The sequence below is a fragment of the Halichoeres trimaculatus genome, unplaced genomic scaffold (genome assembly GCF_033239565.1).
Source record: "Halichoeres trimaculatus isolate MK-OKI-2021-1 unplaced genomic scaffold, fHalTri1.1 fHalTri1_scaffold_13, whole genome shotgun sequence".
In the NCBI taxonomy this organism is placed as follows: domain Eukaryota; kingdom Metazoa; phylum Chordata; class Actinopteri; order Labriformes; family Labridae; genus Halichoeres; species Halichoeres trimaculatus.
In genome coordinates, this window is record NW_027437191.1 from 11,150,387 (window position 1) to 11,174,802 (window position 24,416).

Consider the following 24,416-nt stretch of genomic DNA (forward strand, 5'->3'; position numbering starts at 1 on the left):
ATGTTGCTTCAGCTTCCTCATCTTTCACTCTGCAGCTGGGGTTTTTCCTGTCTTAGTGCAGCTTTCGCCACAGCTCAGCTCAGCTCTGGCTGCAAGTCAAACAGATCCTTAAATGAACTACAGATGCATTGCGAGCCCTTTGTGCTCCGCCTACAGGAAGTTCTGCTGCTTGCATTGAAAAGAGAAGCTGCAGTGTAACGTTTTTACGACCAGTATAAAAAAAGTCTCCTGTTGTGCTAAAAATAGCATTAACATAACAGTGAGTTTTATAGTGATAAAATGAATAAAAGAAAAAAAAAAGAAAAAAAAAAATGGAAATAACTTGTGGTGTGAATCCTCTAAATGGATCTCCATTTTGTTTGGCTTGCTTTTCTCATGTTCTACATCAGTGAGCAGCTCATATTTTTAAACAAACGAAAAAAGATAGGTTATCTGTGTCTTATGGCACAGATAAAGCTTGAGTTGGAAGTTCCTGCTGGTATGACACATCATAGGGTTGCTAAAGGTTTTGCAAGAGTGATACAAATGTTAAAAAAAAAACAACTAATAATAAAATATGGTTTTCTAAAAATAAACATTTAAAATAAGGGTGATGTATCTGTCTTGGGAAGGGAAAGTCAGCCCAGTCCTCTGTAATAATTCTGTTTTGGGGAAAAAAATCAACAACTTGCTGTATTTCTTCTCTGAATTCTGGTTTTCATCTCAGGTTGATCATCTCTTCCTTGCTTTGTTCTGAACATGCAGCAACACAGTAGGAGTTTCTCTGAGCTAAAAAAGAAACCAGCAGCATGAAGAGGAAGCACAGCAGTAAGGCATGCATCATGCAGGCTTTCGTTTTCAGTAGGTCTTCTTCCTGTTCTCTGACGAGCGGGAAAGTACACTGAATATACAACTCACAACATTTATTAGAATAAAAAAAATTCTCCTAACAATTTGCACTCAGGATTATTAAGTAAAATTTTCCTGCTGTACCATCAAGTTAAACATCCTCAATAGTATTAAGTAAAATCCACTTTCTTCTCCTGGTAACATTTGTAAAGAAAAAAACGTTCAGTGTTCAAGATGGTAAAACAGAAACGAGGGCTAGTCTTGTATTGCAATTTTTATTTAATCTGCTCAAACAAAACAGTATGTTAGCATGTAAGAAAAGACTAATTAACATGAGAACAGTATGGTACAATGCAGATGATAAAAGAAAATGTCTGGAACCCCACCCATCAATCTTGCATTAGCCGACTCCATCTCTGAAAATATTTTCTGCAAATTCACCTTTTTTTTCAGTTCCCTCAGCAGAAAACTGGGATAACAGACAAATATTAACGTTTCTATCAGCAGTCTGCTGTCAACATGGAGAAGACCTCCCTGAAGAGGACTAAACAGATTTTCAAGCTTGATAAGAAAACTAAGCTGCTGAACACATAAGGACAATGTGACATAAAAAAATGGCGTAAGGGATTACAGAGCATCTGGACTTCTAAACTTGAGTTTAGGTTTTTCAAAATCCTCTCAGACTGTTTATGAACCCCTTATAGGCCTCGGATCTCAAAGATTTGATTGTACTTCAGAGCAGTTTGTAGCAACCTCCCATCAGCATGGATACAAATCATATTCATGTAAATAAGATAAAAAAGAGGCAGACAAAGAAACAAATGCAAAGATGATCTGGGTGAAAAAAAATCCCTTCAAATCAGAAACCTGGCGGTAAAAGTTGAACATACAGAACAACTGTGTGAGATCATAACGTCCGTCTCTAGACATTATTACTAGTCCTCTTTTTAACATATTAAATGCAACTTTGGAACAAGGCACAAACCACATAGCTTCACACAAAGATAAACTTTTCTTGATCAACATTTCAGCCACCATCACATCAGATGTCTTGATAAAATGATACAAAAATAAGAAAGGCGACTTAGTTGAGTGATCGTGTTGAGCAGGAGACTGCGAGGTTGAGTCCTTTGGTGAGATAGCTGCACCGTCTGTGCCAGAGGCTTTAAACCGTTGTAGACAGAGTATGTTGAACTGCTCTGTGGGGTTTTTGTCTTAAAGTGCAGTACAGGAGCTTCCTGGCTGGGCGTTTCCGCTAAACAGAAGGATGATGAGGATAGGAATCGACTTTCAGCGAAGGGAAGAGACCTAAAACGAGGAAAGGTACCAAAAACTCCTGACTATAGCCAAGGGTTGATGGCATCTGGATGTTTGTACCAGAATTACATTTTTTTTTCCTATTTCATTATTCCCGACAAATGTGACTCACTTTAAAGCAAAGAAGAGAAACTAGTGGGAAATAATTTCTGAAACCACTTAACAAATCATCATTTGCAGCAAAGCTATATTGTCCAAGCCCTTGATCACAGTCGAGTTGCACAAGATCTTTAGCTTAAGCACACAAGCAAGGCATGATGAAAACCTCCTTAAGCTGGTTCTCATGAATAAAAAGGAGCACTTCATTGATGTTTCTTACACAATATTCAGTTTGTAAAGACACTAACTGCTCACAAATGGTGTATTATGGGTTTGAATAACATTAAAATCCACTGAAGTGAATCATTAAGCTAGTGACACTCAAGTCTCTTGGTGCATTTTTTTCACATTTCTCATGCAAGTCTCTAAACTTTCTAAATTCTGCGTCAAACTCCTGGATTTCCCTTGTTTAACTTTTCTTGCAGAGTTTATTCACACTGTATTGCTTCTTAACGTCAGAATTTGATGAATGCACCACTTGAGACTTGAGTTACAGATGCTAAATCACTCAGTCTGTTTCCTGCTAGAGAATCAAAAGGTAGTTTTCAACAACCTCGCTTGTGCTGCAGAAGCTGTCGTCCATGGCTCGACAGGTGTAACCTTTGATTGTATTAATTTCCCAGCAGGGCATCACAACAACAGGAGGAAATAAGATCTTGGAATAACAGCTACAGTATTTAGGCATCAGTCTCTTAGCTCCCAGCGTATCCCTGTCAGGTTGATTGTACTTTGAGCTTTAAGGGGAACAAAAAGAGCACTCAACTGAAATGAAAATAGAAAAATGTACAGTTCCCTTATCGGTGCCAAGTAACAGGAAAGAAAACAGTTTCTCATTCAAAGGATTTGACAGTGGCAGATGAAAAAAAGGCAAAAAGATAAAGTTGAAACGAAAGTCATCACTAAGCACTGGTGAAAGAGTAAATGGCACAATCGCGTCCTCGTACGGACACTGATCTTTTACATATTGTAGTTGTCCTGTGCACAATTCACATAAATGCAGTAAAAATAAAAATAAAGGATAAAAAAAATCATCTCAGCTCTAACGTGGCTTCACTTACACTAACCTTGGATTTTATAGAAAAAATATCAAAACTGAAAAACTGTGATTCTGAAACGGTGTTACTCCATGAAATCAGGTCTTAGAGTGTTGCTCTGAAATCCTTTCATGTCTGCCTTCAGTTTTATACCAAACTTTGATAAAATATACAAAGTGGTGGGGGCTCAGGAGGGCCAAAAAGGACAGAGACATCCAAAATATTTGGTGGAGTAAGGACTGGTGCAGGTGGGCGTTCAGATAGATGCTACACTTATTGCTTATAATAAACGTGTGACTGTAAATGCAATTTCTTGGCAGACTTGTGACCCTTAACATATAAAGAAAACAACCATACATGCATCAAATGTTGTACCTAAATATGACAAAAATAACAAAGACTGAAGAAAAAAAAGGGGAGAAAGAGTCTTCAAATCAGAGCGTCTTTGAAGGAGAAGTCAGTCCTATCTACACGTCCAGCCATGGCGGACGAGCGTGACGGATGTTAGCGAATCAGCACTCTTTGTTAAAAGATAAAGTTTGGTAGAGAGCTACACTGGCTGCTCGTCTCGTCCACCTGCCACTCGTTAGGATGAAGAAAGAAAAAAAGAGGGTGAAACATCACCACGGGTCGCTCACTTCAGGAGGGAGACAACACTTCTGGTCAGAGTCCAGAGACAGATGAGACAGACGAGAGATCAACCGGTGTAAAGACGGGATTATTGATCTACTTGATATGGCCAGAGTTCGACACGGAAAAAGACATTGTTGATAGATATTTTTTTTCTAAATAACTTTTTCTCTCTTTTGTACATTTTCAGGTTAAAATAGTATTTGAGGAAGACAAGCTTTACAGTGTCCTGCAGTGGTGGACCTCACAAGAGACCGTCAGTCCCCTTTACAAACTCTCTCTCACACACACACTCAAACACACACGCTACCCCTACGGCAGTACGGGAAAAAAGTTTGTATTTTCCATCTTTCTCGTCTTCCAGTCTCCAAACTCTCTGGATAAACGTGCCTGTTGATAGTAAATCACAAGATTCTCAGCATCAATGCTACTGTTCAGGTATGCGCCCGTGGTTAGTACAGTATTAGAGTTCGATATTGTTGACGTGTTTTCTCTTGTTATTTTAGGACCAAATGAAGAGAAATCATCTTTGCATAAAGACATTAGCTTCTCTTTCAGACTGTGCACTGTCCTCCAGGATGCGATGTCTCAGCCAGAGGAGGGGGTGGGGGAGGCAGCAGGAGCAGGATTTGTAGAGTGGATTTTGAGTCATAGCTATCAGAGCAGTAAACCCCCCCCCACCCCTCCCAGCCCCACCAACCCTGTCCATTGTTGTCGCGTCTGAAGCTGCTCTGCCCTAAATAATGTCCTCTCCAAGTATTAATATGATAATTGTCTTCATCACCACCTCAGCTCTTGCAGGTTTTATTTTCCCCTCATGTATTGTCTCGTCTTGTTGTCTTTCAGCTCTCGTGGATGTAGATTTCATGAAGAGGGGAGTCGGGATCTTTTTACGCTGTACTGGACTTGCCCAGCTCCTCCCTGATTGCTGTGAACACAAAAAGAGAGTTTTACCATCAGTCATGATGTTTCACTTTGATTAATAAAACTGCCGTAACTTATAAACTCAACAGTCACTTTATCGTGTACACCTTGCTAGTACCAAGTTGGACTTCTTCCTGCCTTCAGAATAACCTTAATTCTTCATGGCATTAATTCAACAACATGGTGGAAACATTTCTCAGAAATTTTTGTCCATGATGAGAATCTCCTGTTCCACCACATCCCAAAGGTGCTCGATTGGATTAAGATCTGGGAACTGTGGAGGACATTTGAGTACAGTGAACTCATGTCATGTTGAAGAAACCAGTCTGAGATGATTCCAGCTTTATGACATGGAGCGTTATCCTGCTGGAAGTAGCCATCAGAAGATGGGTACACTGTGCTCATAAAGGGATGGACATGGTCAGCAACAATACTCAGGTAGGCTGTGGACTTTAAACCATGCTCAGTTGGTACTAAGGGGCCCAAAGTAAGCCAAGAAAATATCCCTCACACCATTACACCACCAGCAGCAGCCTGAACCGTTGATACAAGGCAGGATGGATCCATGCTTTCATGTTTTTTGTTTCATTTTCCACCACTTATCCAGGTCCAGGTCCCGGGGGCAGCAGTGCCATCAGTGAAGACCAATGACCCCTGTCCCCGGCTACTTCCACCAGCTCCTCTGGAGGGATACCAAGGCGTTCCCAGGCCAGTCGAATGTGTTGGACGTGCCCGAAACACCTCACAAGGGAAGCGTCCAGGAGGCATCCTCATCAGATGCCCGAACCAGCTCATCCGGCTCCTCTCGCTGTGGGGGAGCAGCGGCTCTACTCCAAGCCTCTCCGGGATGTCCGAACTCTGAACCCTATCTCTAAGGCTGAGCCCAGACACCCTGTGGAGAAAGCGCATTTCAGCGCTTGTATCTGCAATCTTGTTCTTTCAGTCACGACCCACAGCTGGTGGCCATAGGTGAGGGTCGGAACGTAGATTGACCAGTAAATTGAGAGCCTTTCCTTTTGCCTGAACTCTCTCTTCACCACAAAAGACCGGTATAGCATCCACATCACTGCCGACGCCGCCCTGATCAGTCTGTCAATCTCTTGCTTCATTTTCCCCTCACTCGGGGACAAGACCCCGAGATACTTGAACTTCTCCACTTGGGGCAAAGACTCTCTCCTGGCCTGGAGTGGGCAGTCCACCCTTTTCTGACTGAGAACCATGGCCTCAGACTTAGAGGTGCTGATCTTCATCCTGGCTGCTTCACACTTGGCTGCAAACCGCCCCAGTGCAAGCTGAAGGTCAGTATTCAATGAGGCCAACAGGACCACATCATCCGCAAAAAGCAGAGATGGGATCCTGAGACCCCAAACTTGACTCCCTCCGCCACTTCACTGTGCCAAGAAATCCTGTCCATAAAAGTAATGAACAGAATTGGGGACAAAGGGCAGCCCTGGCAGAGTCCTACCCTGACTGGGAAAATGCTTTCATGTTGTTGATGCCAAATTCTGACCCTACCATCTGAATGTGGAGCAGAAATCCAGACTCATCAGACCAGGCAACGTTTTTCCAATCTTCTATTGTCCAGTTTTGGTGTTGCTGTGTGAATTGTAGCCTCAGTTTCCTGTTCTTAGCTGACAGGAGGGTCACCCGGTGTGGTCTTCTGCTGCTGTAGCCCATCTGCCTCAAGGTTGGACGTGTTGTGTGTTCAGAGATGCTCTTCTGCAGACCTCGGTTGTAACCAGTGGTTATTTGAGTTACTGTTGCCTTTCTATCAGCTCCAACCAGTCTGTCCATTCTCCTCTGACCTCTGGCATCAACAAGACATTTTGTCCCACAGAACTGCTGCTCACTGGATATTTTCTCTTTTTGAACCATTCTCTGTAAACCCTAGAGATGGTTGCATGTATGTGATGCTCAGTTTAAACTTCAGCAGCTTGTATTCATCATGACTACATGAATGCATCAAGTTGCTACCATGTGATTGGCTGATGGCAGCTTGGACTAGCAGTGATGAATCTTAACATGAAGAACTGGTTGAAGTTGCTGCTTTACAGTCAATCTGCATTTTATAACCCCTGCTGACTACATGCACAGGAAGTGGGCTGTTGTTTCACTTCTTCCTGTTTCTAGTGTGAGTGAGTGTGTGTAAGGAAGAGAGTTGAAGTACAGGCAAACATGAAGATGAACTAAAGAAAACACCCGTTCTTTCAGTCATATATTAGTTAATGTGAGTTTGTAACATTACCACAAACAGATCAATATACACTTACAATTTACTGATGCAGTACAGCTCATGCTCCAGTCACGCTAATCTGACTTTGACCAAACTGCTAAATTTAAGTTTTTTTTTTTTTTCTGTCACTAACATGAGCTGTGGATAAATAAGACATGAACAGATGCATAAGGGAACATTTCAGTAATATTTACCATCAATAAGCTCTTCTTTTAGCTTTGACAGCTCCTTTCTCATCTCATCCAGAATGTCCTGAAAAACAAAACAAATAAAAATGATCCCTCCAAACAAACATGACACCTTTCAGAGCACTGGGCCAGCTGACAGCTCCTCTTTCCACCCACAGCTCTCCTTGGATGGTCACATGACATCCAGAGGACATGCTCTCACACTGAGTTACCTCAGGCTTTTGGATTTAGTTCTGAGGCTGACCTGCCAACTGGCAAAAGGGGATCCCTCGTCTTCTTTACCAAGTAGCTAATCCCTGTGTAGGGAATCCCTGTGGGATTACAGCCTAAAGACTGATTTAGAGACAGCATGATGTAAACAAACTCACAGGGAGAGTATCTGAGTAGCTTATTATTATTATTTTCATCCTCAGGTTTGACTCTTACAGCCAAAATTAATGAGAGACAGAAATTAAAGAGTCAGAAGAAGAAGACCGCCTTTGTCTCCTCGTCTGTGTCTTTGCTGAGCAGTTGTAGTGACAGATAGGCAGTCGCACTGGCAGACTCTGTACTTATCTACCAGGCTCATTCACAGAGGTCAGAGGGAGGAGCTGTCTCACACACCCACTCCAACACTTAGAGCATAGTTTATTTATATTATTATTATTATCATAGAGGAGAAGAAGACAGGTACATCTTTCAGTGAATGTATTTGTTATGATGCAAAAATTTGCTTCATGAACACCCAGAGTTTTAAAAACTCATCAAATGACAAAATACTGAGGTCAAAATCATCTTACAAATATCATGAAAAAAAATCCTGACAAAATCCAGATCCTGATCCTGCTATAAAAAAAAAGTCTGGACATATCCCCATATCACCCCCCTAATGGTGAACATTTTCCTTGAGAAGAAGCAGAGCTTTCATTTTTTATTTTTATGGTTAATAAATGTCCCATTACGAGCTAAAAGTGTGTAACTGCCTTTTAATTGCTCCCTCACCTGTTTCAATCGATCATAGTCAATAGCTTCTGTGGACACACCGTTGGCACTTAGGGACGCAGTAGGTGTAGGAGTGGATTTAGGTCTGTAAAATGAGACCAACAAAAGAGTTTAACTTGATGTTAAAGAATGAAAAGAGGTCAGCATGAAGGAGAGAAAACAGAATTATTAAGGATCCACACAGGAAAATATTAATGCAATATATACAGTTCATAATAGTTCACTTCAGTGGAAACAGATCTCAGATCTCGTGCATGAAAGTTTAATCTAAAGTCATTTAAATGACATCAAACTGCATGATTACAAACATCCAATACAGACTTTCCTGACCAATATAACAAACGAGTCTGATCCAATTTTGGTTTCCTCTGATGTGACTAAAAAATCATAGAGGTAAAACATCTTTTTGATTATATTTTGAATTTTAAAGAGGAAGAAAGTAGCTTTTATCTAACTGTAATTTTTTTCTCTCAAATGCAAACACCATCATGTCAACATTATAAATAAATAAATGGGAAGAAAAAAAAACTTCTCTCATTAAATATGTTTCACTTTAAAATGTTTGAAACCTTTTGAATAAGAGATGACAGCTTTTCAGAAGAAGAGTCTAAAGTGGTTAACATTAAGATGACGCTGTAGCTAAGAAACATTTTGGTCATAGCATGCAATCCTTTGAGGAAGAGCTCACGCTTGGACATGCATGTTAACACTCAAAAGCCAAAAACACACACACACACACACACACACACACAATGAGGTCTCAGCAATACATCAATCCTAAAAACACAGTTGGTTTTTGGAGACAGTTTTGATCTCTGTATGTGTTTTGATTATTCTGTACATCCTCTCTGATGTGACAGTATCCTATCCGAGTTATTTGTTATTGTCTGTTGTTCTGTCGCACTCTGAAACTTTTTATGCTGCCGTTTTGTTCAGGACTCCTTTGTAAAGAAGATTTTGCATCTCAGCAGTGATACTCCTGGTCAAAAAAACAAAAATAACAAAAAATAAAGACACAGCTGACATCATCTGGAAACACTAAACATCTTCATTTCATTGAACTTATCTGAAGCAAAACACTGAGCCCAGAGGATGCCAACAAAATCTTTAGGTAAGTGAAAACTACAGCACAGCTAATTACTTTCAAAAGAGAAAAGGTTTATTTCAGTTGGTGTTTTTTTTAACCCCTTTCCCACTTAAGTGGCCCTAATGCTGGTTCTGGTTCAGAGCTGATCAAACTTAAGAGCTGACTGAGAATCAGCCCACTGTCCACGGGCAAGTGTCACGAAAGAGCAGCATCAGTGTGGATCTGTATCACTGAATATGTCTCTTTATGTCTCAAAAGCATCCAGGAACACTTCAATAGTTTAAAATGACACATAAACACATTAAACTAGATGAAGACTTTTTTCATTGCAACACAGGTGAAAATGGGGTCTTGTATTTTGGTCTACTCTTATATAAATTTAAACAGTGTTTAGCCAGTGCTGAAGGTCCTGATTTTTTAACATTCACCTTAATGCCACATGTCATGTTTTGATCTGTTAATCCTCTAGCGAGGAGCTGAATGCTATCAGGCTTCAAGTTTCCTCATTAAAGCAGCAGAAAAAACTTCTCTGATTTTAAATAAATGACAGAGAAGTCCTAAAATCATGACGCCATCCAAACGGGACGACCAGGTTTAACAGTCAGCAAGAGTGTAATATGAGTGAGTGAATCCACAGCGTGATCACAGCACTGATCAGGGTGGATTTTAGAGAAATTTACCATGACCAGAGGAGCAACTAACTCTGCTGTTAGTGCTGGATTTAAAGCCGTAAACAATCATTCAAAAATTACCAATAAAGTAATGTTTCTTTTAGGGCTGCACTGATATGAAAATTTTGGCCGATACTGATATCCAATATTAATATTGCTGTTATGGCCGATAACCGATATTTACCAATATCAATATTGGTAATAAAAAAAAATCTGAGATGATGTGTCAAGGCAGTTCAAAGAGAAAGAGTGGTGTGATAGTGAGAAAAGATGACCATGGAAAGGATCAAAAGATGGAGTGCCCAAGATGAACGTGATCAAAAAAAGTATGTTTTGCTTGTTTTTTGGATCAAAAACAGGAAGAGAGACATTGAAGAAGGGAGTCCACTCTTCTTAGGTAGTTTGAGTGTTTACATAGTCATAGAAGAAACAATATTAATTGGGTCTTAAAAGTTCGTTCAAGATGCTCTGAAAACAGCTGGCAGCTTATGGGTAAATATTGGCTATACCGATATGTTAAAAAAAATGACAACATTGGCCAACTAGCATATTGATACGCTAGTTTTTTTTTTCCCCATCACTGGCATGACTTGATACAATGTCTGCATTAAATGATAGATGAAACCTCCATTTAAATTTTAGGACAACTTTATAACCCTTCATGTCTGGAAAAACTTTGATTTTACAACATTTTATTCAGGCTTTTTGTAGGTGGACAAGGGATATTTGGTTTTTTATTATTTGTTTTTTTTACAGTAATGATTTGACAAACTGCACATCCACTGGCTTTCTAAAAAAAAATTAATAATGATTGTTAGACTTTAAGATGCATCTTTAATTATTTTTGAGGATTTTGTTTATACTTTGAGTTACAACAGTTTATACCTAACATAAAATGTGTCACTTGCTGTGCTTAAATGTCTTGTGAGTTCAGTTCTGTGGATTACACGTTGAAGTCTTTGTCTCCTTCTTTGTGCATATGAATGCACACAAACACACTTTCATACACAGCTTATCTGTGAGTGCCTGCTTTGGCCCTGTGATGATAAAACTGTGCCAAGTCTGCTCTGCAATGGGCGGACACACTTTTTTTTCCATGCATGCGTGTCTGTGTGTGTGATAGGATGGCTGTGCAGTAAGAATTAAGAGAGCAGCGGGCAGAGCGGCATGCATAAACAATTACTAGATTACCTCAAATCTATGAATGGTGGGTTTAGAAAATACCATGTGACATAGTTCAGCACATGGTATAAGTCAAACAACAGACGGACAGAGCCCTGCAGGCTGGTACACTCTTACAGGCATTTAAAAACCCCTCCAACCAATCCACATCCATCACAGCAAACCTCCAGGAAAATAAAGGAGATAAAAGAGATTTGTCAAACTCTCCAGGGCCTTTGCTCTCTACCTGTTGGAGGAATCAATGGGAGTCCTCCACGGAGACTCTCGTCTGTGTGAGCAGCAGAGACACTGACTTTACAAATTACAACTTGGTGCACCCCCCGCCTGAGCCGTCAGCTCTTTTCATCACACTCAGACAGCAGACAGCCAAATGATTTTACAGGACAATATTCATCATGTTTGGATTAAATGTAAAGTGTAAAAAGAAATGATGCTTCTGAATGACAACCAACCAAAAGTCACCCATAATTTGTAGAGGTTGTTACGCACTGGTTCAACCAAAAAGGCTTCAATTAGCCTCAATTAACTTCTGTTCTCTAAGCTGATGAACATGTTTTCTCTCCATTCACACACAGACACCTCAGCTAAGGTTGGACATGAAGGCATCATAAGCATTAATGATGTTAGCCAGTGATTGACAGCCCTCGCGGTGCATCATGCTAAAGCTATCTGATGCTTTATTGTTCCTATGGTGTCTTTAATATGAAAGAGGAGCTTAGTAGCTTAGCTGCTAGCCATTCAGATAAGAGTCAGAGCTGAAAAATGTGGTTAGATCACTTTAAGATGATGAGGCTCCTAAAACATTTTTGGATATATAACATCATTAAGTACAAAAACACTTTATAAATGACATAAAATAAATTTGGTGAGCAGAAAAGACACTGTACCTTCCAATAACTGGAGATTTGCTACCGTTCATGGTGTTTGTTCTTTCCCATGGCTTCCTGGGCATGTCTAGATCACAAAAACACAACAGAAACAGGGTTTCAAATTCAAAATAAACTCTTCTTTGTTCATTTAAATAGTAAAACAGTACAAGCTTTAAAGAAATCTCTAGATTAATGCTGACTAGAACTCTTGTCCTCTGTGTGAGGAAGCTACATGTTCATTCAGGGGTGTGGTTCCTTCATCAGGCTTCAGGCTCTGAGTGATGGCTGCCTCTGACACTTACCTGGTGTGCTACAGGCTGACATTTTAGGAGTCGTGTTCATCTCGCCCTCCTCCTGTTGAGTGGACAGACACAGTTCAAAGGTCAAAGATGAGTCACCATCACAGGTTTGCAGATAATACTGAGAATAAAAAGTTCTCTCATAGCAACCACTTTAGCTAGCTTTTCAACAGGTGTTAGTCTAAACTTAGAGAGCTGATGGATGAAGGCGCAACGCTACTGCAAGTTTCCTGAATGATATGTCTCATAAATGGTAAAAAGTGTTTCTAACCGCACAAACAAATCTACAAGCTGGTCAGTATTCCACCTGAACTTAGATCTTTATATTTTAATGTCTCTGAGGACATCCTGTTCAGTGCTAACTGCAGTGAGAACTCTGGTCAGGATCTGTCGAGCTTTCTCCTGGCCAGCCTGTATTAGCACCATCACCCACTGTCGTTAGGACGTGGAGAGCAGCTCTTCTTTTTTACCTTTCTTACATGAGATGATGTATTTTTTTGTAGTTATGTGGTGATATTGTTTAAATTGTGACAAAAATCAAACTTTGTAAACTCAGTTTTTAGTTTAGTGTCCAGGAGGTGAGCAGACCCAGCAGAGTTTTGGAAGCTATACAACAGTATGAAGCCGAGGACAAGAGCAATCGAGCTCTTATCTTTTTGGTCCTTTTATGTGTGTTTGGGGCGTCGCGCTCATGACTCATCAATGGCGACAAAGTCTGACCAGTCAGTAGCCGGCAGTCGGTAAAGTCATCTTTTAGTATTGACTCAGCTCGCTTGAAACCAGAGTGGAGTTGGTACTAAAACTAGCTTGTTTTAGGAGGCACCAGGCCAGTGGAAACGCTGAAAATTGAGTAGGGCCGAGTAGAGTAAGGCCTAGCATGCTAGTGGAAAAGGGCCACATCTGTTTAGTTGGGCTGGGTATTGTTGAGAACCTGACGGTTCGATTTGCATCAACTCAATATTAATTTGACTGCTTCAATGTTGATACAGTAAAAAGTAGAAATACTCAAATTACTAGTTTCTGATGACAGTTTTCAAAATGTTTATTTTTCTGCCCATGTGAACATATGTGGTTGTCGCCTCTCATTTTTGAGTAAAGCCAGCCTCAAAGGTTGAAGAAAGCTTTATGCTGCTGCTTGCTTCTGTTGCTGTTTTTGTTGTTGTTTGGTCCAGTGCAGACCCGGTCCATACTATGTACATAACATGCACAGCACCCGCCACTGGCCAGGTGGTGATATCGATTCAGAGGATTTGCCTGAATCAATACTGAATTGGGTGGAGAGGTATTGTGATGCAGTGATTAATAAATGTTTTACCCACCCCTACTGTGTAGTGTTAATCACAACCTGGTGCTCTGAGATGTGTCTGTAAGGTGTAACATTCGTGAATCTACCAACTCCAACCTCCACCAATCAGAGCTAACATAACCTCACTCTTCTTTTTATTGATAGAGCCTCAAGTTTGAACAGACCACTGCAGAATAACTGCTGACAGTGGATTGAAGTGGACATTTAACTCATGCTCGATCACTCTCCTGTTTAGCTTTCTCTTGCTCCGACATCCTTTTACTATATGACAGTTTAGCTCCAGTGTCCACCATTTATACACATAGCTCCAAGAGATTATTTTCAGCAGAAATAAAGGACATATCGTGACTTTCTCTGCTTAACCTTGCTGGCTAGCGTAGTGTCAACAAAGGGACCTTCAGTTTATGGGCTGTAAATGGATTCTGAAATCTGACCCAACCTCAGATACTGAGAAAAAGCATTTAGAAATAACTGACTTTGGTGCTGATGATTTCATTTTAAATAGTGGATTACCAACAGGCAAATATATATAAGAGTGGGAGTTTTTCAAGATCAATTTTAAAGTCCTCACATAAACTTTCAATAGATGTCAAAACTGGTTCAACTGTTCTGGTGTTTGAGACTTCATACTGCATTGAGTGGGTATAACTGATTGGACTGTAAAAATCAGCACAAGGCAGATTGACTGTATCACAGATGGAGAGCTGAGGACTTATTTCAGATAGGGATGTAGAGGATGTGTTGTGCCATGTACGGCTTGAGCATAGAGTAACTATTGAGTTATTCACTTCATCACTGACCTTAAACTTAACATTTTGCAAAAGACAAAGAGGTTCTGATGACACTTACTGATCTCTGGTCGGGTTCAGGTGATGAGCCCTTCTCTGCAATTCTTCTCCTGTAAAAGACAAAGCCAGTACAGTTCATTGTTGAATAATATCTCAGTAGTATCTTCAACTTGCAGTGCACACCATTTTTGTTGGCTGATTACTACAGCAAGTTACTCTTTGACCCGACCAACCGTTGGATGACAAAGAAAAAGCGTGTACAGATAACATGAGCTACCAGAAGTCATCTTCCCAGCACACTGCTTTAATATGCTCAAATGAAAGCAACATTTTAGTGGTGTTACATTTACTGTCTTATTTTAAACCTACATTCATGGTGATTGAAATTCTGTTCGGTGTAAGGAGACTTGTGCTTGAAATGAGGATAAGCAACCAATAACCTTTATTATGACTCTACCTTCTAGCCAATAGGGCACTCATCTCCTCCATCAGCCCGCCTCCTCCAGGCACTGGCCCGTTTCCTCTGGCTTCAGTTTTGGCCCCGGCAGCCCCAGCAGCCCCCAACATGGCTGCTGCTAGAGCGGCCCCTGCATCATCACTCTGAGAGATACCAGGAAAACATTAGAAATACAAAAATGGTGAAACTTTGACAAAACCAAAGGAAAGGGATGATGCTGAGAAAACTACATGATGGGAAAGTGTTGATTTATTTTCTGTTTTTAAGAACAGTTGAAGTTTTCTGACAGATTTCAGTTTGTGTTCTGTGAACAGTCCTGAAGTGTGTTTTCAGGAGTGTGTCAGCAACAAGTACAAATCTGAGTCTGACATGTGGCAGATGGCTGCTGTGTGTGTGTGTGTCTGTCATCATCTGTGAATGTTAAGTGTTTGTTTTTACTTGTATAAACAATATTTCTGTGAAGTCACCTCTGACAATAAAGATCACCAATGTTGATGTGAAAGTAAGTTGGTGTGCACGTTTGCTGCTTGCCCCCCTAAATAAAGGGTTCATTAGCCATGACTTGAAGTTGGAGCACGAGAGCAGACACTGGGTTGTCAAGCCTTCCACTGATCAAATAACCAATCAAGCGCTCACCCTTGGCACTTTACGCAGCTTGGCTCCAGCGAGGGCTGCGGCCAGGCCTGAAACGGGGCGATCCTCCGCAGGAGAGAACAGCCCGACGGGTAGGGGTGGTGCTGGGGGAGGGAGCGGGGCTCCAGGAGGAGGAGGGGGACCTGGGGGAGGAGGAGGGGTCCCGCTTGGAGTCAACGTAGGAGGGAGCGGAGGAGGTGGGGGTGGGGGAGGATGGCCGGCTGGGGTGGTGGGGGTGACGGCTGGGGTGGCGGCAGCTGAGGTCACAGTGGAGCTGGGTGGCAGGGGTGGAGGTGGGGGAGGGGTGGCCAACCCTGGGGTCTGCACCACGTCTGTTAAATGACAGGGGGAGGGGGAGGGGCCAACATGGTGGGGAGGAAAAAGAAGTTTAATGTGTTGTTTTCTATGAAGACATGACATTGCAGGATTCCTGCTGTGGCCTGACTAAACTCAATCATTTCACTGCTCATCTTTAATTCTCATCTGAGGATCTTTTTTTACGCAGGATTGTGATTACATAATGACAGATAAACAACATAAATAACTTTTCATGTGTGTACAGAATTCACTGAGAGCTGCCTCCTCATGTTTGCATAATAAAATCATTAGTCAAGAATATCCAATCGACTCATTTCATCAGATAAATATCTGTACTTCATCGTGTCTCTCTACAACAAGCACTTTAAGTCCTTGAAATAAAAAGCAAAATCTAATTAAAATGAAGGAACACTAATTTGGGAACCTTTACCTTTGCTGATAATACATCTATTCTTCTAGTCAGAGCTTCTTTGCCTCACACATCAGTGAAAAACAGACCTGATCAAAATCTTAAGACCAGTTGAAAAATTGCTAGAATGTACCTTTTGCACATTTGGATCTTAATGAGGTTTTAAGTAGAGCTACAATATGCAAAAGCAAGAAGGGGGAGTGTGACAAAAAGCGCTTAATTTTTTGAAAACAACAAGTAAACTAAAATAGGCTGTTTATCAGCTGATCAAAAGTTTGAGACCATCGCTCAAAAAACTACAAAAAACTCTCCAAACCAGAACAAAAGTTTTTTCTCAGTGGGAGCTTTTGGGCACATTGCTCCAAGTGGTGAAGATGTCTTCATGAAGGACATCAACTGTCTGGAACTGATGGACATTTTTATAAACTTCCCTCACCATCCATCCCCAAATGTTCTCTTTTGGATTTAAATCAGGGGAACATGCGGGATGGTCCAAAGAGTGATGTTTTTCTCCCTTAAGAAGTCCTTCATCAAGCCAGCATTGTGACCTGCAGCGTTGTCCTGTTGAAAAACCAGCTGTTACCACACAGACCAGGGCCCTCAGTCATGAAGGACGCCCGCTGCAACATCTGCACGTAACCAGCCGCCGTTTGACCACCCTGCACCACCTAAAGCTCTGGTTCATTCCACTGAATGAAAAAGCCCCAGATCATGATGGACCCCCCTCCACTGTGCCGGGTAGAAAACATCTCAGGTGGGATCTCCTTGTCATGCCAGTAACGTTGAAGCCATCTGGACCGTCAAGGTGAAATTTTTTCTCATCGGAGAATAAAACTTTTTTCCACCTTTCAATGTCCCATGTTTGATGCTCCCTGGTAAAGTCTAAACGGGCAGTTTTGTGGCATTGAAGGAAACAAGGTCTTTGAGTTGTTTCTTGTTTTTGAAACCCTATTCCCGCAGATGCCATCTGATGGTTATTGTGCTGCAGTCGGCTCCAGTAAGGGCCTTAATTTGGGTCGAGGACTTCCCTGTGTCTTGACAGACAGCCAATTGTATCCTCTGGCTCAGTGCAGGTGTAATTTTTGGGGTCTACCTCTTGACTTTTTGTTCCATAATGCTCAGGATCTTTAAAATAATGTAGAATGACTGTCTTACTGCATCCAACCTCAGCAGCAATGGCAAGCTGTGAGAGGCCTTGCTTATGCACCTCAACGATCCGACAACGTTCAAGAAGAGACAGCTTCTTAGCTTTAGCCATCAGGAGGGTATGATCGTGTAAATTGTTTTTTTCTATAAATTACTTTTTCAAAGTGCTTTTTGTCGCACCCCCCCTTCTTGCTTTTGCATATTGTAGCTCTACTTATAACCTCATAAAGATCCAAATGTGCAAAAGGTAAATTCTATCAACTTTGATCTGGTCTGTATAACAGCCATTGGAAACTCACTAATAGAAGCCACAAACACTGTCTCAACTCCAATTTGCCTTTGTGAGACTCATCACTTGAAGAACTGTTGATGATGAATTCTTCAAATAAAATAAAGCATGGAGACACACAAACATATGAGAGCAGGCCACGTTTCACAGAAAAATGTGTTTGATAAACATGCATGGTTAGTGAAAGTCTATCCTGAGTTGTTGGTTTGAGAAAAGTTTGATGTTAATCTGTTTCATCACTGTTTTTTTGGAACATGTTCTTTCCTTGACTTGCTGTTCTTTAGGTCTGAGAGATTGTAAGAAACAGAGCAAAGGCATAGCATTGAGCACTGAATAAGCAACATACTTCAGAAACACACACAAGCACGCACAGAGAATCACACATGGACTTTTTATCAGGGTCAATGATGAGACTTCTTCAGCAGTAACAGTAAACTAAACCCCCCCACAGATGATCTCACCTGTCATCTAAAGAACATGAAAAAACACATCAACTTTGACATAAAACACCACATCTGATGACTAAAGGTGTGACAGTAAAACAGCTATCAGCTCTGTGACCAATAATCTGGTTTCCAATGTTTACATATTGAGCTGTGATCAATATTCAACAAGGAATTGAGTCTAGGCTCAAACTGGATGATCTCTGGGGTTAAAGGTCATTAGGACACAACCTCTGACTAATAATGGAAATGTTGAAAGATCAAGGTCACAAGCATGGCTGTTTATTGTAATGACAAATGAGCAAAAGACAGCCCAGAATGACAATTAACTGAAAGTATTTTGAAATTCAGATGGCAACATTTAGTGAGGACACAAATCACTAACAGCTGAGGATGAATGCGTGTGTACAATACACCAAAAACACAGTTACCACAGGGTATTTGTATAAACTTAGCAGTAAATGAAAATAAATGTGTGTAAGGTAGATTTCTTTATTGTGACAATGCTTCTTGACAATAAATCATATACAATTGGAAACGCTGTTTATTTCTTTTTCAAATGGAGCCACATCTATAAGGACCAAGTTTGTCGGTTATGCCCGTGAAAATTTTGCAAAACCTCCTCTACCGATGCCAAACTGCTTTTTTAAACCATTGACTCAAATGATTAAAGGCTGGAGAAACAAGACATATGGTCACTTTATCTGTTTATTCGTTTAACAAACAGGAGCCTCAGTGGCGTCACAACAGCCAGGCACCACCTCCTCCTCCTCTTCATGCTGGTCACCAGCCCGGTCACATGCTGTTGTGGGATGGTTTCCCATTCAGGCAGAATCTAGGCTCATTGTTGTACATAACGTTTCTCTTCAGGTTCCAGTGCACGTGTTGCTGACATGAGAGCAGGCAAGCCTGATGGTGAAGGGCAGTCACAACAGGCACCCTGGAACCTTTAAAAGACCGGAGACTGGCTGGGATGCAGTCTACACTGAATAATATGAGTGCTGTCAACCATATCGTTTCTCAAATCTGTGGGAAACGACCTCTGGTCTTCTTCTGGTGTCATCTTCTTCCTATCTTTGATATCCCCTGTTATATTGGACTTGGCCTTCACTTCACTCACCCTCATTAATGCTTTAAACTTGGTTTTGACAATCAGGTACCTGATTGTGAGCACCCAGGGTTACTAAGGGGTCAAAATAAGAGTTTATAGCAACAGCAGAATAAGCTGTTTGGCATTAGCAGAGAAGATCTGGCAGATTTTTTATGGGTGCAACCCACAAACCCCGCTCTGTTGCTTATCCCAGAAATCCAGGTTCTTTAAAAATGTGGCACTCCTTTCCCAAGAGTATAAAATTTATTGACAAGGAGCATTAAAACAACAAAGAAGAAATCTACCAAACACTCATTTTATCATGTTTTCTGCCAAGTTTACTTGATGATCCGTCAACTACTGTTTGAAAACAGCTGTTTGCCTCCAGGTAGGAATTAACTATTAGTGGCTTGAGATATGCTATTTATTAGGGGTGGGAGAAAAAAAATAAAAAATTATATATTGGGATTTTTTGTTTGACAATCAAAATTGGGATTCTCTGTTAATTTTGTTTTTATTTTTTTTTTTCAAATAAAAGATGCTATGAGGAGGATCTGTTTTGATTGCACTCCCTTGACACCTTGTGGCCAGGAGTCTCCGCACAATGTTGTAAATTACTTTTAGTGAGGCATGTTTTTGTTTTGTAATTAAATGGAGATCAGATAGAACCAATTTTTCTTTGTTCAAGACAACTTTTTACTGGATACAACGCCCTGAGGTAAGGGACTTATCAGTACAGTTATGTAGCGCTACAGTTTGAAATGTGACATCAAGCAAACGTTGTAGCAGTCGGCTGTATGTTAGCCCAGTGCTCCAACGTATCTTTAGGCTAACAACAAGTAAACACCGTCAGTTTGTAAGTAGTTGAGAAGCCGTTTATATTCAGCACAGCTAGCAGCCCGGTGCTCTAAGACATGTCTGTAATGTGTAACGTTAGTACGGGTTAGCTATGTCCTGCAACTCATCTACCAAGCAAAGCTAACGTAACCTCACTCTTCATTTTATTGATAGACTCTCAAGTTTGAACAGACCACTGCAGAATAACTGCTGACTGTGGGTTTGAATGAACATTATCACAAACAGATTAGCCTTCGTGTTATAAAGTGACACAGCCGGAGCTAAAGGCTAATTAGCCTTTAGCTCGGGCTGTATCACCCTCCCTGTTTTTAGTTTTCTTCTGCTCTTCTGTCCTTTTTCTGTCCAACAGTTAGGCTCCTGTGTCCACCATCACTACAAAATTAATCACAGAAATCGTTTTTAGCAGAGAAAAACACAGATCTCTCCTCTCTACTAAACTTTGTCAGCTGGCGTGGTGTTGTCATAAAGACCTAGACATGCCGTAGATCAATCTGGTCCTGGACGACCCAAACTAGAAGCTTCTTAGCTTCTAGTTTGGGTCGTCTTAGAATAACCTGTAGCCAGCAATATTGGTGGTGATAATCTCATTTAAAGGTGTGGATTACGATCAGGCATATATCTAGAAGAGATCAAGATCAATATCAAGATCCCTTTGAAACTCCTCACAACCCCTTTAAAATTCTTCATTTTAGTCTTTGTTTATAAACTGGATTGGAAAAAAGTAACCACTTTTCTTCAGCAGAGGGTGAAATGTTTGTCTCTGACTCACGGGATGTGCATTTTATAGGACAAATATAGCTCCTGATATAGTCTGTAGGCATTACCATCAACATTTAACATTTTAAATAGTCTGGTGTTAAAAAAAGCAAACTAAAAATCACAAGAATTGAAATAGAATTGAATCGTGAGAATAGCATATTGTCCCAACCCTACTATTTATAGCTGTTGTCTGAGGAACGTAAATGTAATTCTTCTTTAAGTTCATAAATGTGATGACTGTCAGCTTCCTTCTCGTCTGTTATTTCCAAGCAGAGATCAGGAGGAGCACAGTCACCAACAACAGTAACACACTGTCTTGTTCACATTGAGCTTTTTCTCTGTGGTGAATCATGGACTGACTGTAGAGAGAGTCAATGAGGAAAAACCAAATGAGAAAATGATCAGATCAAAGCAAAGGTGAACACTGACTTTACACTGAAAAATGCATCGATGACAGAAAAAAACAACAACCACGAGATGAAAAAGCTGATCCATATCCACAAACCACTTTTCTACAGACAGACATGCTCTGCTGAAACACAACACATACATATCACATACATGTTTCATACCACATGAACAGTCAGCAAGTTGCACCTCTAAGCAGCCAGCACAGAGACAAACATGCAGTTTATGTGACTGACAAACAGTTAGACGAGTCTGAACGGCAGCAACTGCTACACCAGGCACAAGAGTCACAGAAGCAGGTGTTTTATTTCAGAAACTGCAGCACGATGGAAAACTTAATTTGAGACTGAATCAGGATGAGAAGCCAGGGCTGACTGGTTCCTTTCCAAAAAGTAAAACTCCTCTGCCTGTCTCACGGGACTCGCTTTGTGTTGTGTCTAGCTCGGTGTGGAGGTTAGCAGACCTAACGTGTCAAATAGCCCCCTGTTAGTATGTGAGTAGTGGAAAGCAAAGGGGAGAAAGGCAGAGAGAAAGAGAGACACGAGTCTGGACTGGAGGCCTTACCCTGGGGCTGGGGTTGACTGATGGAGCCCCACTGAGGCGGGTGGGGCTCTGGGCCTGTAGCTGTGTCCGGCTCCCCCGACAGGCCCAGGCCCACGGGGAGGGAGAGGTGCTCAGCAGAGGCAGAGGTGGCGGCGGCTGCAGCAGCAGGGGGTGCTGTGGAGGGAAAGGGCACACCAGGAGCTTGGGATGAGGAGGGGGGAGACGAGACGAAGGAAGAAGACAGAGGGGCAGCTATAGGTGAGGGGAGAGGAGGTGGGGTAGGTGGGGGAGGCGGGGTGGGGCAAGCAATGCCAAGAGGGGTGTGCGGTATGGTCACAGGAGAAGGGGCAGGGAACATGGGCGGGCCGTTTGGGGCTGGTGACGGTGGCTTCTGGGTGAGAGGGGAAGGTGCTGCGATGGGAATGAGCGGCCGTGGGCCTGCAGCCTTCCCTGGGGGGCTACTTATCATGACAGGGGGTGAAGGAGGCAAGGGGGTGAAGTTGCAGGCTGACCACACCACAGACTTAGGGGGAGGAATCTGGACGGAGGTGGGGGCAGGAACAGGAGCAGGAGCCGGAGCAGGAGCTGCAGGCGGGGCTTGAGGGAAAGCTTGCTGTCGCCTTGGAACCGTGGCGTAGTGAGGCAGGACTGGGTGGAAGGCAGAACCGAGTGAGGTGGCAAATCTGGAGGCTGAGTGCCTGAGGGGAGGGGTTGGGGGGGTCGTAGAGGAAGGTGATGGCGTCCCGGGGGCTTGGCAGCTGGATGGTGATAAGGGTGTTGAGGATGTCCTGCTGTACTCCTGAGGAGTGGGATTGTACAGGGTGCTTTCAAAGGCTACATGGACAAACCAAGGACAAGACAGGACAGAAGGGAAGTAAGGATAGAAGGCAGTAAGGAAGGAAGAAGGCAGTGTGCAAACAGGAGGGAAAGACAGCAGGTCAGGATAGAGAGAAGGAAAGGAGGGAAAGAGGGAGGAAAAAAAGAGAAGGGGGCAGATGAAGCAGGAAAAACCAGCAGAGAGCTATAACCAAAGATCAAGTCCAGGTATCAGGTATCAATACTTTCTTGGGCTGCTACAGTGTTAGTGAGAGGTGTTAGCAGTGTGGACAGAGCCAGAGACACAAAGCCTGTACAGCCTCATACGGGAAAGAAGAAAGGAAAAACGGACTGAGGAAGAAAGTTCAGAGGAGCAAGAGTTTACCATGTAGCACAGCCATCCAGAATTTACAAGGAGAAGCAACTGGCTGTCAACGACAGGTCACATCAATCAGTAAACCACATGTAGCCAAAGATCAGTAAATGAATACAGTGCGTATCAAAACAAAGCGAGTAAGCAGGTAACACTTCTCTGGTCTCTGCTGTTGTGTTCATGTGTTAATGTCCCATTGAACTGCTCAGAAGCTGGATCATAACGTTTCTGAGGGTCAGCCCTGTTGTTTTTAACCTTTGTACTGTGTTCAGGGAAACAGATCATACAGTCGAGGAGTATGAATTTATAATCAGATCTCTGCTGCTGGTGCCCTGACACTAACTACAGCACAGGTGAAGCCCTGCAGATAATCTGAAGCCTCTATTGTTTGCTCTAAATGTCTTTTATTGAATGCCAGCTGCAGGTAAAAAGGATCACACTCGCTCTATTCATTGACTTTGTAAGCAGTCTGATAAGACAAGGTGATACTTCAACAAACATCTACTTCTGAAAAATGATGGTATCGTATATGCTTACTCTAGTTTAAAGAAATTGGGGGTATAACGGTACAAGTACTCCGACTGGACCATTTCGGTACAGGGCCTTTGTTCCGGTCAGCATGCGAACAAATCAGAGTACACACGGAACAAAAGTTTTGTTCCTTGTGTTCTGGTTTCTTGAAATGACTTTGACCGGCCACAGCTCTTTCATTAACATTTGTCTGATATTGATTCAACAAATCCAATAATTCACGATCAAAACCAGCACAGGCTGATTATTATGGAGCTATCATTGTGGCAAAATTTTGTGTGTGTGTGTAAATGAATCCACAAATGTGTCAACAGATTTGCAAATTTGTAGTAGTAGTACTAGTAGTACTACTAGTAGTACTACTAGTAGTAGTAAGGTTTATTTTGAACAAATAATAACAATAACAATACTAGTACTAAAAATAGAGTACAAATAATGATGATAATAATAATAAACAAAACAAAATACTCTACAGAAGCCAAACGCATGAAAAATGGGCAACAAAATGTATTGAGTGATTTAATAAACCATATATCCAAAAAGGAGTGAGTAGAAGTTAATCTTGTTTAAACCCCATATATATATATATATATATATATATATATATATATATATATATATATGTGTATATATATATATATATATATATATATATGTATATATATATATATATATATATATATATATATATATATATATATATATATATATATATATATGTATATATATATATATATATATATATATATATATATATATATATATATATATATATATATATATATATATTTATATATATATATATATATATATGTGTATATATATATATATATATATATATATATATATATATATATATATATATACACATATATATATACACATATATATATATATATATATATAT

The 24,416-nt window shown here is 41.1% G+C and overlaps 1 protein-coding gene across 5 annotated transcripts in view; it reads right to left on the reverse strand.

Moving 5' to 3' along the window:
* Positions 1-1,092: 1,092 nt before the first annotated feature.
* The window catches only part of enah (ENAH actin regulator), a 181,166-nt gene continuing 157,842 nt past the window's right edge, over positions 1,093-24,416 (reverse strand). For 3 of the 5 annotated variants that reach the window (XM_074684926.1, XM_074684925.1, XM_074684927.1), the window contains 9 exons: positions 21,811-22,623; positions 15,530-15,858; positions 14,894-15,036; positions 14,498-14,546; positions 12,346-12,397; positions 12,062-12,128; positions 8,235-8,319; positions 7,260-7,317; positions 1,093-4,836 (listed from right to left, as the gene is read on the reverse strand). In XM_074684926.1, the coding sequence (XP_074541027.1) occupies positions 4,799-4,836; positions 7,260-7,317; positions 8,235-8,319; positions 12,062-12,128; positions 12,346-12,397; positions 14,498-14,546; positions 14,894-15,036; positions 15,530-15,858; positions 21,811-22,623 (1,634 nt within the window). In that variant the 3' untranslated portion in view covers positions 1,093-4,798. The remainder of the gene's footprint in view (positions 4,837-7,259; positions 7,318-8,234; positions 8,320-12,061; positions 12,129-12,345; positions 12,398-14,497; positions 14,547-14,893; positions 15,037-15,529; positions 15,859-21,810; positions 22,624-24,416) is intronic. The other 2 variants (XM_074684928.1, XM_074684929.1) reach the window with 2 other exon arrangements.